At 40.3% G+C, this 14,166-nt stretch overlaps 1 protein-coding gene across 1 annotated transcript in view; it reads left to right on the top strand.

Moving 5' to 3' along the window:
* The window catches only part of ptprr (protein tyrosine phosphatase receptor type R), a 60,478-nt gene that overhangs the window by 15,374 nt on the left and 30,938 nt on the right, over window positions 1–14,166 (top strand). The window contains exons 3-5 of the mRNA XM_041977335.1: window positions 6,679–6,792; window positions 6,865–7,014; window positions 11,961–12,068. Of these exons, the coding sequence (XP_041833269.1) occupies window positions 6,679–6,792; window positions 6,865–7,014; window positions 11,961–12,068 (372 nt within the window). The remainder of the gene's footprint in view (window positions 1–6,678; window positions 6,793–6,864; window positions 7,015–11,960; window positions 12,069–14,166) is intronic.

Here is a 14,166-nt window from a genome sequence, read left to right as displayed (position 1 = left end):
GAGTTACAGGCGACCAATCCTGGAGAACGATGGCGGAGCCGCAGGCACCAGATCAGCAGACAACAGGCCTGCAGACCAGGGCCGTAACAATCGCCCACCAGCAGCCTGAGGCACTTTCCACCAAATGAGCCTAGCATCTGAATGTGGAGCTGAAATGGAAACTCATCAGACCAGATAAGATTTCCTGTTCGTAGCTGACAGGACTGGCACCCAGTCTGGTTTGTTGCTGCTGATGTTTTCTCTTCCTCAGACCATCTCTGGAAGCCCTAGAGATATCTGCCCACACACCAGAGCACCGGGGAGGAGCATCTGTGTGTTTAACTAATACGTAATTCATGCCACAAGTGTGTGTTGGGTTCATAGAAGCTGGATCTTTGACGCCACTTCAAACCCACAGAGAGAAACACGATTTATCCAGAACTGTTGGCTCAGTTAACTTCAGTGTTTGCTTAAAGGCACAGCCCTGGTCTGTTTTTCCAAACAAGATCCAAACTTGTTTGTTAGCAGCTTGGGTGTAGATGCGGCCTGTTTCAGTAATTTTTTTATTGTGAAGAGCCTCCAGATTCCTCAAACTCAGTGTGTCCTGCAGGGGGCAGCACTTTCAAATTGTTCTAACCCTCAAACGCAAATACAGTCATTTAGTAGGTTGCAGCCAAAATACTTAAGCTCCTTTTAGAGAAGGAAACACTGGTGAGAAGAGCAGCAGACCTACATCCCAACTGAGTCTAAATGAAGTAATCCGCTGTGGCTGCAGAAAAGGAAATATGATCACTTTATTTTCCTCCGCTGGTTCGTACTCACCAAAACGTTTTTTTTTTTGGTGTGCAGGCAGCAGGAAGCACAAAAACCGTGAAGTTTCAGCAGCTATGTCCAACAGAAGATGGTTAAAACATTAGTGTACATCAGATTACTCGCCATCATCCAGTTAGGTTAGGACAGGGGTGTCCACCGTCGGTCCTGGGGGGACGCTGTCCTGATGGGTTTTTGGATGTTTCCTGCTGCAGCACCTGAACCAGATTAATGTCCGACATGTTTGGCCAGAATGTGACAACAAGCTGTTGAAGACAGCCGTTTCCTCTCAATCAGGTGTGTTGGAGCAGGAAACTTGCAGGACTGTAGCTCTCGAGGACCGGAGGCGGACACAAAGGAGTCAGGAGCAAAAACCTTAAATTGCAGGTAAAAATGAGCTGGTTTTCCGTCTCTGCGCTGCAGCCGTTTTCCTCACTGGAAGCAACACGCGCAAAGAGTCAGAATTCATGTCGTGTGTGTGTGTGTGTGTGTGTGTGTGTGTGTGTGACGTCACTGAGCTGGATATGTGTGTGTGTGTGTGTGTGCGAGATGTCACTGAGCTGTATGTGTGTGTGTGTGTGTGTGACGTCACTGAGCTTGATGTGCACGTGTGTATGCGTGACATCACTAAGCTGTGTGGGTGGGTGGGTGTGTGTGTGTGTGTGTGAGAGATGTCACTGAGCTGGATGTGCATGTGTGTGTGTGTGTGTGTGTGTGTGTGTGTGTGTGTGTGTGTGTGTGTGTGTGTGTGTGTGTGAGAGAGAGACATCACTGAGCTGGATGTGCACATGCAGCTCACCTTTTCCCAGCCAATGAAAGCAGCAGCGTAACACACACAAGCATGCACACCACACACGGTACCTTAACCCCGACTCAGTCAGACTCAGTGAATTCTGACGGTGGATAAGCCAATCACAGCTTCTGCTTAGGCTCAGCGGTGGTCATGTGACCTGGTTGGACCAATCAGCAGCGGAGACTGGATCAGAGCTGCTCCAGTAACTCCTGACCCTTCATTTCACTGCTACAGAAAATAAATACTGAATTACAGCATGAAAACTCCCTGAAATTAATCAAATATCACCATTTAAATTCTACCAATTTTAAAATGTAAACAATAATGAATGATTTTGGTATTTATTAGCAGCCACTGATGCTCATGTCAGTAGTATAGTCATTAATGTTGACCAAGCTGGCATTTTCCACAATGTAAAGTTATTTTTTAGCAAACCTAAAGACTTTTAGGTTTTTATTTTATTTTATTTGTGCTCAGTAGATGCATATCCTGCACAAAGAGCTAGATGGGAAAAAAAAACAAAATTAAAAGATAAAATATAAAGGTGTAAAAAACAAAATCAGGAGCTAATAAATCATCTGGTCCTCACCAGGGCTCATAGAAACAGTTCCTAAGTACAAAAAAAGAACATCTGTATTTGTCAAGCATGTGGAGGCCAGTCATTAATAAGTGATCAGGTGGTGATAAATTTCACGTTCTCGTGTTTGTTATTCACTGGAATCGTGGTTAAAAGAGATCCCAGACCATGGCAACACTAACAGGATCTCTTTCAGCGATCAGATCTGTGTTTGATGACTCCAGATCCATAAGTTCTCAACTGTCACAGGTGTCTTCTGTATGTTTTCAAATTAAGTCAAGTTTCTTTATTTATTTCCCCAAATATTACAAATTAAATATTAATCTAATGAAATAAAAAATAGAAGTGGGAGCTGTGGTCTGCGACACCTGCAGAAATAATGCAATTTCCTTTTCTACCACTAGAAGTTGCTGATGAGGGGGCAACCCCTCAGATCCAGCTAAATGAAAAGGAGAATCAGTGGAAGAGAAACATCCACACGCTCATTAACCAGAATATAACGGGGGGATTTGGATATAATACAGAAAACAGCTGTTTATTTTTTATAATTCTACTCTTTATCCTGGAGCCAGTTTATTTGTTTAAATAGCTCCATGGATGATTGATTGTTCCATTGATCCATCTGTTGATGGTTAATTCCTGCAGCTCTGAAGCTGCTTTCATTGGTTCTGTTCATTCTGAACATCCTCCTGATTTATGATTGGTCCAAATCCTACCCCTCCCCCCACCGCGACCCCCCCACTGACCCAAACCGCTACGTGCTAATTAGTCTTTATAACCGTGTATGTGTGTGTGTGTCTGTGTGTGTGGGTGTGTGTGTGTGTGTGTCTGTGTGTGTGGGTGTGTGTGTGTGTGTGTGTGTGTGTGTGTGTTGGCCAGAAATAGCACCTGATCCCAACAGGAAGCACAGCAGGATAATGGCATTAGCTGGACGACAGCCAATCAGTTGGCAGGCTGCAACTCGGGAGCAAGAGAAGTTGTCTGCCAACCTGAAAGTCGGGGGATCGATTCCAGGTTTACCCTGACGACATGCTAAAGTGGACAAGACCCTGAATCCCACGTTGCCTCCCAATGTTTGTTGGAGAATGAATGTGTAAAAGTAGAAGTGCTGTATGAGTGAATGGGTGAATGTGACATGTGGTCTTAAAGCGCTGTGTAAGTACCATCCCTGTCAGGCTCTAAGCCAATCAGAGATCAGGGAATGACTGGATCAGGAAATGGAGCGAGAAGTCCCTGAGCTGTGACTGACAGGCAGCTCGTCTCCTTGTCTCTGTTCATTTGGTGGAAAGCTTCCCGTGGTCGGCAGGGAGGATGTTTACATGTTTACCTGGTAAGGTTGTTTACAGTTTATTTCCCTCTGTCTTTCTTTTTTCTGGTGGTTTGTTAAACGGTTTTAGATGTTTCTGGATGACTGGGTTGACTGGTTTCCTGCTTCATCACTGTTTTGAGTTACTGCAGGTTAGAGCTCAACCTGTTTCATTAAACAGTTTAAGTTAGGTTGATTAATCTTATTGATTTTTAAGAACAAATTTGTGAACTAATTGTTGTTTAATATAACTGTTTTTTTTAGATTTCTGGACAATTTAGTTTTTTAAGCACATTATAATCCTTTTTGTAGCTGTCAGTGATAAAATAGCTTTTTTCTCGGCTGCTTTTTTAATTGATAAATTGTATTATCTGAAACTACGGTTTTAAAGCTGACATAATTATAATTATTAATTCTTTAAGTGATTCTTTTCTGATTTTATTTCCAGACTGAGACATAAAAAGCAGAGTTTAACAGAAGATCAGGTAACTAGATGCAGCGGCCGTGTGCTGAGCCTGTTGGGCTGAGCTTTCTCTTCCTCATATTGAATTAAGCGGCAGCAGAACATGTTGTTTCAGCCATTAGCAAACAACCGCCTACACACACACACACACACACACACACACACACACACAGTGATGCTAATGGACTGAGAGTTTCTTGTTTGTTTTCTTTAACCTCATTTAAAGGAACAATCTGATGTTTTGTGTCTGTTATGTTCTTTATTCAGTTAGACCAGATGGGCTTTCTGTTCCATGTCTGTGTTTAGCTCAGAACAAACCATCAGAAACGACCTGTCTGAATTACATTTCACAGAAGCCACATCATTTACTGAATGTTTTTGTTTAGTGCTGTGCAACAGTCATGATTCCTCATTTCCTCCTTGTGCTTCCAGGAAAATAGGACATGGTTGCAGAAATTTACGGAAACGTTAAAATAAAAATCAGGAGTATGACACAAACCTTTCTTTGTCTGATTCAAATGAGCTTAAAGTATTTATTTATGTCATTTCCTTAAGTCTTCAGAACAGTTCCCCAGAATCCTTGAAGGATATTCCAGAAATAGTTTTCCAGGATCCTTGAAGGACATTCCAGAAATAGTTCCCCAGAATCCTTGAAGGACATTCCAGAAACAGTTTTCCAGGATCCTTGAAGGACTTTCCAGAAATAGTTCCCCAGGATCCTTGAAGGACTTTCCAGAAACAGTTTTCCAGGATCCTTGAAGGACTTTCCAGAAATAGTTATCCAGGATCCTTGAAGGACTTTCCAGGCATACTTTTCCAGGATCCTTAAAGGACTTTCCAGGAAGAGTTCTCCAGGATCCCTGAAGGACTTTCCAGGAATAGTTCTCCAGGATCCTTCAAGGACTTTCTAAAGTTCTTCTTTGGGTGTTTCTGCCTTTTTATTCCGTTCTCTTTCCAGATGATCCCACACTGCTTCAGTAATGTTGAGGTCCGGTTTCTGGGGAGGATCCATCCCTCCACCGGTTGAGGTCCGGGTTCTGGGGAGAATCTAGTTCTTGTGTCATTTGGCATACCGCAGCCTTTTCTGGCTTCTTGACATCTACGTTTCCATGGAGACCACTTCTGATGAGGCTTTGGCCAACAGTAGATGGATCAGCTGAAGATCCAGATGCATCTCTCAGGTCCTGGTTCAGGTTTTTGCTGGATTTTAGATCCTGTTCATCTGCTGTTGGTAGTTTTTTTGTCCTAACTCTTCTTTAGTCCTTCACGTGTCTAGTTTCTGCCTCCATGCTGAGATACACCAAGTTACAGCTAACATTGTTTGGGAATCACCTTGCTGCTGCTAAAAATCATGTTTGCTGTCAGACTTTCTGATCTTTGCTGGTTTATAAAGACATGCAGGGATTCCTCCAGGGTTTTTTTAAACCCCCATCCTCCCTGAAAAAAATTGATCACAACTTAAACTTCTATAAATAAATGATTTTAGACAAACGTAGTGTAGCTTATCTAATAGTACAGTTTGCAGCCGGGCTGAGAGAACTTGATCTTTCTTGTTTTTTGAAAGAAGAAAGACTCTAATACTCAGACTGTACAGAAAGTTGGTCACAGCTCCACTTTTCTCTCCTCCACTGCTTCTGACTGTTTAGCCAACAGGCAACAGGACATATTCTTTTACATCACTAATATCCCGCATTTAACATAGGAAACATTGAAATATTACACTTGCCATGGTACTCATCCATATCACTTCTGTTCTTCAGAGCTTGAAGACGAACCAAGAACTCTCGGTCTGAATTCCACTTCCTCAGGTTTCTAGTGGTGGGAAGTGGTAATAGGTTTTGGCTTTTTCTGGACCTGTTTCATTCAGCTGCTTTGCTCGTTTTAAGTGTCATTATCTTTGGGTTTTTGCTTTACTTCTTGTTTGAGTCCTATTTAATGTATTTTAATGTTGTATGTATTACTGTTCAGCACGTTGGTCAGAACCTGCTGGTTTTATAAGTGCTTTATAAGTGAAGTTGGCTCGGCTCTTTGTAGTATTCCTCCTGTGTTCCCTCTTCCTTGAGTTTTTTTTCCATATTTTCTTCTTGGACCTGGTCTTGAGTTACTGATTACAACACCACTTGTCATGTGTAATTAAACTCAGTATATCTTCCAATCAGTTTATTTGTCATGGATGTTGCTCCTTGCATCACTGTTTCCAGTCAGGCGCTACCCAGAGTCTGGTTTGTGTTTGCTAACCGTTAGCTCCCTGATATCCTGCTTTCACAGTGCTTTGTTTCCTGAACCAAACTCCTACATCTACCTGCCTCTTCGTCTGGTTTTCCTGCATTTGTGTATTTCTCTGCTGGGAAAAGACATAAAGAGAACTGTTTGGTGCATCAAGAGATAACTTAAATACTATAATGTGTTGCTGTTTTTGTGTTCTGACCTTAAAGCCAATTTCTCTCTGTGGGACAAAGCAAAAACTGCATTGCCATCACTTGAACAAGAACCAGGAAGTAGCATGAAAATATTTTACCCTGGAGGTGACCAGTCAGGATTTGCTTCTCCGTACTTTAATGTTGGTTTGCAGCTCCAAACATTTCTGATCAGTTGAGTACCTCCAGCATTTTTCTGCCTCACATTGAATCCACAGTGTGTGGAAGTTAGGTTTCATTACGTCCTGAACCAGGCTTTTTAGGAACAACGATAAAACCATTTAGGGGAATCCTAAGAAACCAGAACCGACTCTGCTTGTTTCTCTCTCTTAGTACCTGGCTGTGGATGTGAGGAAGCTGAATGTCAGTCGTCTTCGCTGGTTTCGGGAAGGTGTAGCGGCAGCGCTCGGGGTTCCTGTGCGACACGTTCACATCAAACATCTGAATGTAAGTCATGCTCATTTTCTCCCAATGCTCCACAGGTGTGTCTCTCTTGCTGACCAATATCTCTTCTCTTAGGAAGAGAAGAATGGCATCGAGCTCTTTGTGTCCTCTGATAGGCTGGGCATCTCCGAGCTCCGCCCAGCTGAGGAAGTCATCCAATCACTAAATGTCCGGGTGCTTCATCGCCACCTGGGCCACTTCGGCATCACCGAGGTCTCAACTGAGGTGTGTGTTAGGACAGTTTTCAGGGTGGTCTCTGTCTCCATGGCAACTCGTTTGGCAGCCACATTGGTTGCCATGGTGACGGAGAGAGGGGATGGGTTGGGATTATTGGAGGGCAGAGTGCTGCCATTAAAAGTTTAATACATCCATTGAAGTCCCATTGATCAGTCTGAGGATGAGTAGCTTTATTAATGCATTAATGTTATTAATGAGGAATGTGGTTCATTTTCTGATGTTTAAATTAAGACTCTGCTAACCTTACACAGCAGATGGGAAAATCATGCCCTTTTTAAAGACTTTTCTAACAAAAACCTGCCAGTCTTTAGATAATCAGTCGGTAAATGTGACTGTTCTGCCTGTCCAATGATGTGGTTAATTCTGATTCTCACAGTAGTTGCCATCTATGAAAGGCTGACACTTGCAGTCTTATCTCTGCGATAATCCACAAAACTAAATCTAGATTTCTTCTCTGCAACTTTGTTTTTCTTTTCTTTTCTGTTTTGTCAAAATCAACCTTTTAAAATGTAATTTAACCCTTAAACCTCCAACAGATCACCCTGAGGTCAATCTCGTTCATCATCGTAAGTGTCTCAGGAGCGGTAGTGTGTAGCTCTGTGGGGTACACTGTGATGAATAGCTACCCTTTAGGTGATCTACAGAGATTTTTCAGACATTTCTATCCCATCCAGGAGCTTTACAATCCAGCCACTAAATGTAGTTTTATTCAGAGACTCTATCTGGTAAATCCACAATGATCCATGATAACAGCATTATTCATCACATTTCATCATAAAAAGATCACTATCACTACTATGTTTCTAAGAGACCTCTATTTAGACCTGGACATGATGATGAAGCCACTTCCTGTCAGACTTTCCACCAATCAGAGCTTAGATTGACGGTAATGTCCAATCAGGAGCAGCCAAAGATCAACCAGTGAGCAGAAAGTTCTATGTGTGTGTGAAAAGAAGAAAAATAATGCTCCTCTATGGCTGGAATAAAGCCAAGAAGACGTTTCTGATGCACGGTGGCTCCACAAAGCAGCTGAGCTGGAGTTGGTTTGGTGAGGATAGCAGGTAAATAGTAGCAGGAATAACTGGAAATGAGGAAAAAGTGGAAACATGGAAATAGTTTCTGTTGTGTGTTTGTTCTTTTATTTGAGGCTGTCCTGGAAACATCATGTCTGATGCTGACTGGGATTAAAAGCTTCAGCTTCTACAGGCTGGGTTAGACTAAAAAACAAATCAACTGGACCAAAAATAACAAGAGTCTTGGAGTTTTAAGGGTTAATTTACTAGTTCTAACTTAAATTTACTAGTTCTAATTTTTGTGCATGTTTTCAGTTTATCACTACTTTACTCCTTTGGCTTAAATAAAATTCTTTCATTCATTCATTCATTCATATTCATTCATTCAATGACTCATTCATTCTTTGATTCATTCATTCATTCATTCATTCATTCATGCATTCATTCATTCATTCAATCATTGATCGTGACCTTCATGCCAGTGAAACGCTCTGAGTTAGAGATTTAATATAAATAAACTCCCCCCCATGAAAATTTTGATATTCTAATACATAAAATTAGCAATTTTAATGATATTTCGACCATCATACCTATATTTGTGAAAAGATTAATATGACAGACTACTTAGTAGGGGAAACACTAAAATACAGTGAAGTTAATTTAGATTAAATCTCTCTTTTTTAAATACTTAAACTATTAATTATCTCAAGATCAAGTACTTAAAATACAAAACTTTAATACAAAATAACCTCTTCCATGAAAATGAAATGCATTTATAATCTGTGGAGAAATACATCAAATCTCAGCTAAAACACCTTAAAAAAATGGCCGCTCTTTTTTTTTTTTTAGGAATTGTATTGTAAGTGTTATCACTGAACATTACCACTGAACCAGAGGCAACAAAAATTGAATAAAAATAAATAAATAAAGTCAGCACACAGGGGGGCTTGTGACGCGGCACAAGAAAATAGAAAAATGTACAAATTTTTTTGCTGTCGCCAACCAGCGAGGGGCTTTGTTAACTGACCAATGATCAGAGAGCGGGCTAAACAGTGCAGTTTGAACACTTTCAACATGTAGGAACAGATCATTTTAGCTGTGTCTGACTTTCCCATACTTTACCATACTTCATGCAAAGATTATAGAGATGTAAATAAAAAGGCAGCCGCGTGGCGCCAGGGTAAATTAGTCCGAACGCAAGTCCTGGATTTCTCTGGATCAGCCTTGAGGTGTGCCATCAAATGATATCCACCATGCTGTTTTCATGTTTGTAAAATAGGATCATCCCAGGGATGTCTTTCTCTTTTGTACAATAGAGTCAACAGCAAGATTTCTTTCAATTTAAGCAAAATCTTCTGACTCTTCATCCTTCATGTCTTGTCTGTCATGGACTGCTTTGAAAATGTCAAATTCCCTCCAATGTCATAACCAAATTTTTTGAAGAAAAACTATCCGACAGCCCTGCCGCCATCTCTGCTGTTTGTCACGTCTTGTGCGTTCGGTTTCACATGGGTTGGCGATGAGTTTTGCATGTCGCTGTTTTTGGTTGCTTCCTGTGTGTTGAGCCCATAACTTTCCAAGTCATTAATGAATAACGCAAAGAGCTGTAGTTGTTACCATCTTTTATGCCACCATTGTTTTTGAGTATTGGTAAAACTAAGCCCACCAACCTGTCTTCTGGGATAACCCCAGAGTCCAAGGTCATATTAAAGTAATATTAAAGTGCAGGCATGAAGATATCACCTTTGCTCTTTAATGTATTCATTGATCAGCCTGTGTACTTCAGCTGCTTTCCTTGTTTTTAACTCTTGTATTGCCTTTTTAATTTCAATTTCTGTAAAATAGCCATTGAGGGCACAGCTATCAGCCATATCTCCTTCAAAGTCTATGCCACTCAATCTGATTCTCTGATTTCTTAGAATACTCAGGGAATGCTTCCATGGATATTGTGCAGTAGTCTCTCTCTCGCTCTCTCTCTTTAATGTGTTTCTATTTGTATATAATTGCATTGTTGAAATAACTATTTTTTTATTCTCAGAGTGAAGCATTTCTATCTACTCACCGTGGGTCCACATGACAGCTGCCACCATTTTTACCACGGTTTCTCTAAATGAAGCTTTAATTAATGTTTGATAGGAGCTAGAGCTGCGTTTGGGATAAGTAATGACTTAAAATAGAAGGCAAGGCGAGGCAAATTTATTTGTATAGCACATTTCATGCACAAGACAATTCAAAGTGCTTTACATAAAACATTCAAGCAGGGTGCAGAAAGCAATAAAAGAAATACAATTAATGAAATAAAAGCAGAAGGAAGATGCTAAATAAAAAAGATAAAATGCAAGAAATAAAGTTAGACAATATTAAAGCATGATTCCAGCTTAAAAGAACCAGATGTAGATTTTGACTTCTAAATAAAAACTAGTTCCATGCAGCAGCGAACAGGTGGGTCTTCAACCTGGATCTAAATAAACTGAGTGTTTCAGCTGATCTGAGGCTTTCTGGGAGTTTGTTCCAGACATGTGGAGCATAGAAGCTGAATGCAGCTTCTCCATGTCTGGTTCTGACTCTGGGAACTGATAAGAAACTGGAACCAGATGACCTGAGGGTTCTGGTAGGTTCATACTGGATCAAGAGGTCTCTGATGTATGTCGGTCCTAAACCATTCAGAGCTTTATAGACGAGCAGCAGAACTTTAAAATCTATCCTCTGAAGAACAGGCAGCCAGTGTAAAGACCTCAGAGCTGGACTGATGTGGTCCACTTTCTTGGTCTTAGTGAGGACTGGAGCAGCAGAGTTCTGAATCAGCTGCAGGTGCCTGACTGATGTTTTAGGTAGAACCTGTAAGAACACTGTTACAATAATCAAGCTGACTAAAGATGGAAGCTGGACTAGTTTTTTTCAGGTCCTGCTAAGACATCAGATCTTTTACCATCTGAGTCCATCAATACACCCAGATTTCTGGCCTGGTTGGTGGTTTTTAGGTGTATAGACTGAAGTTCTGTGGTGACCTTTAATCATTTGTCTTTCGCTCCACACGCAATCACCTCAGTTTTATTTTTGTTTAACTGAAGAAAGTTCAGACACATCCAGTCATTAATCTCCTCAATGCATTTACCAAGAGCCTGTACGGGGCCTCGGCCTCCTGGTGACATTGTAATATATATCTGTGTGTCATCTGTGTAGCTATGGTAACTAATTTTGTTTTTCTTTATGACCTGTGCCAGTGGGAGCATGTAGATGTTAAACAGAAGAGGTCCCAGGATGGAACCTTGGGGAACTCCACATGTAATTCTTGTCTGCTCAGATGTAAAGTTACCGATTGACACAAAGTACTTTATAGAAGAAGACAGTAGACATGTAGTTACCTTTAGTGGAGTCATTGCTACACCTGAGACTCCTGGATCCACTCACGCATGAAAACATCTTGATTTCTTGAAGAAGTTTGGCCACTGATGGCCACCGTACCTGCACTTCTTGGCATTTGAAGTAATTTATATGCTCATCTTTACCACTAGATGTCATTTTTAACCCCCTGTACATGTTTAAGTTCAGTGATGGTCACTGGATCCAAACCAGCTCTGACTTCTGGTTCAAGTTGGTTTAAATCACAAACAACTAAAACAAAAAACGACATTTATACCATCTACAAATAGTCTGGTTTTTGATGTTTTGGATATGTCACTTAAAGCCTTCCTATCAAACAAACCTCTGTGGGCCCAGCATGGAACCCTGGGGAACCTCACAAGTAACCTGCAAAAACTATACTTATTTCTATCCTCTGACCATTTAACCATCACTGTTCTTCTTCTATATGATTTTCTTCAATCTTTTTAATATTCCTGCAGTCAGACGTCTTAAATAAACCTGAGCATAAAATCAAGAAGCAGGTTTAAGCTTGTCTCTTTCTTATTGTCTGTGTAGAAAAACGTCCTGCAGGGCGAGCAAAGGGATCACGTGTGGAACAGAGAAGGTTTTTATGCTGTCGTCCTCTTCTTCACAGTCTTCATCATCGTCACCGCCTGCTTGATGGTGAGTAACGGCATCACACCGAGTCCTTGGTGCTTTAACCCTGAAACACCAGCCACACAGCATTCCTGCAGGACCTCATTAATCATTTCTGAGCTCCAGAGATCCTGCTCAAGCACACAAAGTTTTCCCAGTTTTCATGTTGTGTAAAAGCCTGTTTCATAGAGACTGACGTCTGAAAACGGGTCAGAAACTGACCAATCAGGATGCTCATCAGTCACACCAACAGCTTCAGGCAACACTTTGTGTGTGTGTGTGTGTGTGTGTGTGTGTGCAGTTGTGTGTGAAAGAAACTACTAACTACTGTGTTTTAATTTTCTGTTATAATCTCTGGTGTGTGAAGGCTTTTAAATTTTGTTTTTATTTTGTAAAATTTCTTTTTATTATGTAAAGCACTTTGTGTTGCTTTGTGCATGAAAAGTGCTCTATAAATAAATTTTGATTTGATTTGAAAATAAAAAGAGAAAACCCATTTAAATGTTTTAGAGGATTAGATAAATGTTAAACAATTCAAGTCATAAATAAATATACTTACTATTAATAGCATTTAAAAAAATGAACAATTCAATGATAAACTGGAAACAAATATTTTAATGCTAATATTAATGTAGATTTTTAAGTATATTTGGTTAACATAGGCAAATGTAAATAATAGAATATTAATTAAAAATATTGAGCTTTAATGAAAATAAATAAATGCTGGTGACATCACTCATTCTGCCTAAAAAGTCATAGTTATAACTAGGATATAAAAACGTTGCAGGATTAACTGAACAATAATGAAAATACTTAAACTATTCCAAGTGGAAATTATGAATATAATTCTGGTGACAGACCATATTGAGAGAGAAACAAATAAAGAGTAAAAGGTAAAAAACCCCAGCCTGAAGCAGAATTAAACACAACCTCAGCCAACTTGGGTCTATTCATAGCCGAGGTCAGAGGTCACAGGCTGCTGACATACTCGGACAGAAAAGGCTCATCTCATTTGTCTAAGTAGTTCCTCATCTTCTTCCTCCTCGTGTCCTCGGACCTCCTGCCTGAGACACAAAAATCCAACACAAGCCTTTTCTGAAGCAGCTGCAGAAGAAATAGTTTTATTCTGACACATTGATCAGCTTTTTATCTGTACAACTCCTGTTTGAAACGAAACCAGTAAACCAGGGGGGCCCAAGTCCAGTCCTGGAGATCTCATGTCCAGCAACATCTCGATGCATCCCTTCTCCAGCACACCTGGATCAGATGTCTCTTTTCCACCCCTCAGAACTGGTTGACATGCAGATGAGGGAATTTAGGTGTGTTGTGGAAGAGATACATCTAAAGGTTGTGTGAAAGTAGATCTCCAGGACTGGACTAGGGAACCCCTGCATTAAATCATCTCGGTACTTTTACCTCATTTCTGATGCTTGACTTTTAGCTCAAGTTTAAATCTTTTGTTCATCCTTTTGTAAACATCATTCAGGAATGTTTGTCTTGATAAAATAATACTAGTGTAGTAAAGTTTCCATTTATCTCCTGGTTAGTATTAAAGTCCTGGTTGGGATTCATCATATTAGATGATCTTAAAGAAAAATCCCATTTCTGAAATAATAAATCTTTTAGCTCGGCCTGGCTTGGGCCAAACTTTACTCCATATCGCTGCAGCATTTTGTGATCAGTTTGATTTTTTTTCTCTTGTGATCAGATTGTTTTACTCCATTTACTAATACATTTTAATTGTATTTATTAACTTTTAACTGTTGATTTATGATGACTGTAAGTTTTTAAAAAAAAGTTTTGTGCTTATTTTTGTTGTGCTTAAAGGGTGTTATATATATATATATTATTATATATATTAAAGAAATTAAGACTGAACAGAAACATACAGGGCTGATCTGAAGGGAAACAAAAACAAATGGAGAGAAATATTTCCATGGAATTTTTTGCTCAGCTTGTAGTGTGATCTTGTGTCCACCGGGGGGCGCTCCTGCACTCTGATGTGAGTCCCCCTTCGATGATCAGTCATCCGTCCACTCAGGAGATTATTCAACTCAATTTCAATACATAGATGTTGGGCAGTTTGACACAAAGGATGCTCCTGTCTGGGTTTCTTTTATGTGTG

This window comes from Melanotaenia boesemani, chromosome 23 (genome assembly GCF_017639745.1).
Source record: "Melanotaenia boesemani isolate fMelBoe1 chromosome 23, fMelBoe1.pri, whole genome shotgun sequence".
NCBI classification, from domain to species: Eukaryota; Metazoa; Chordata; class Actinopteri; order Atheriniformes; family Melanotaeniidae; genus Melanotaenia; species Melanotaenia boesemani.
This window is presented reverse-complemented; position numbering and strand designations above follow the sequence as displayed.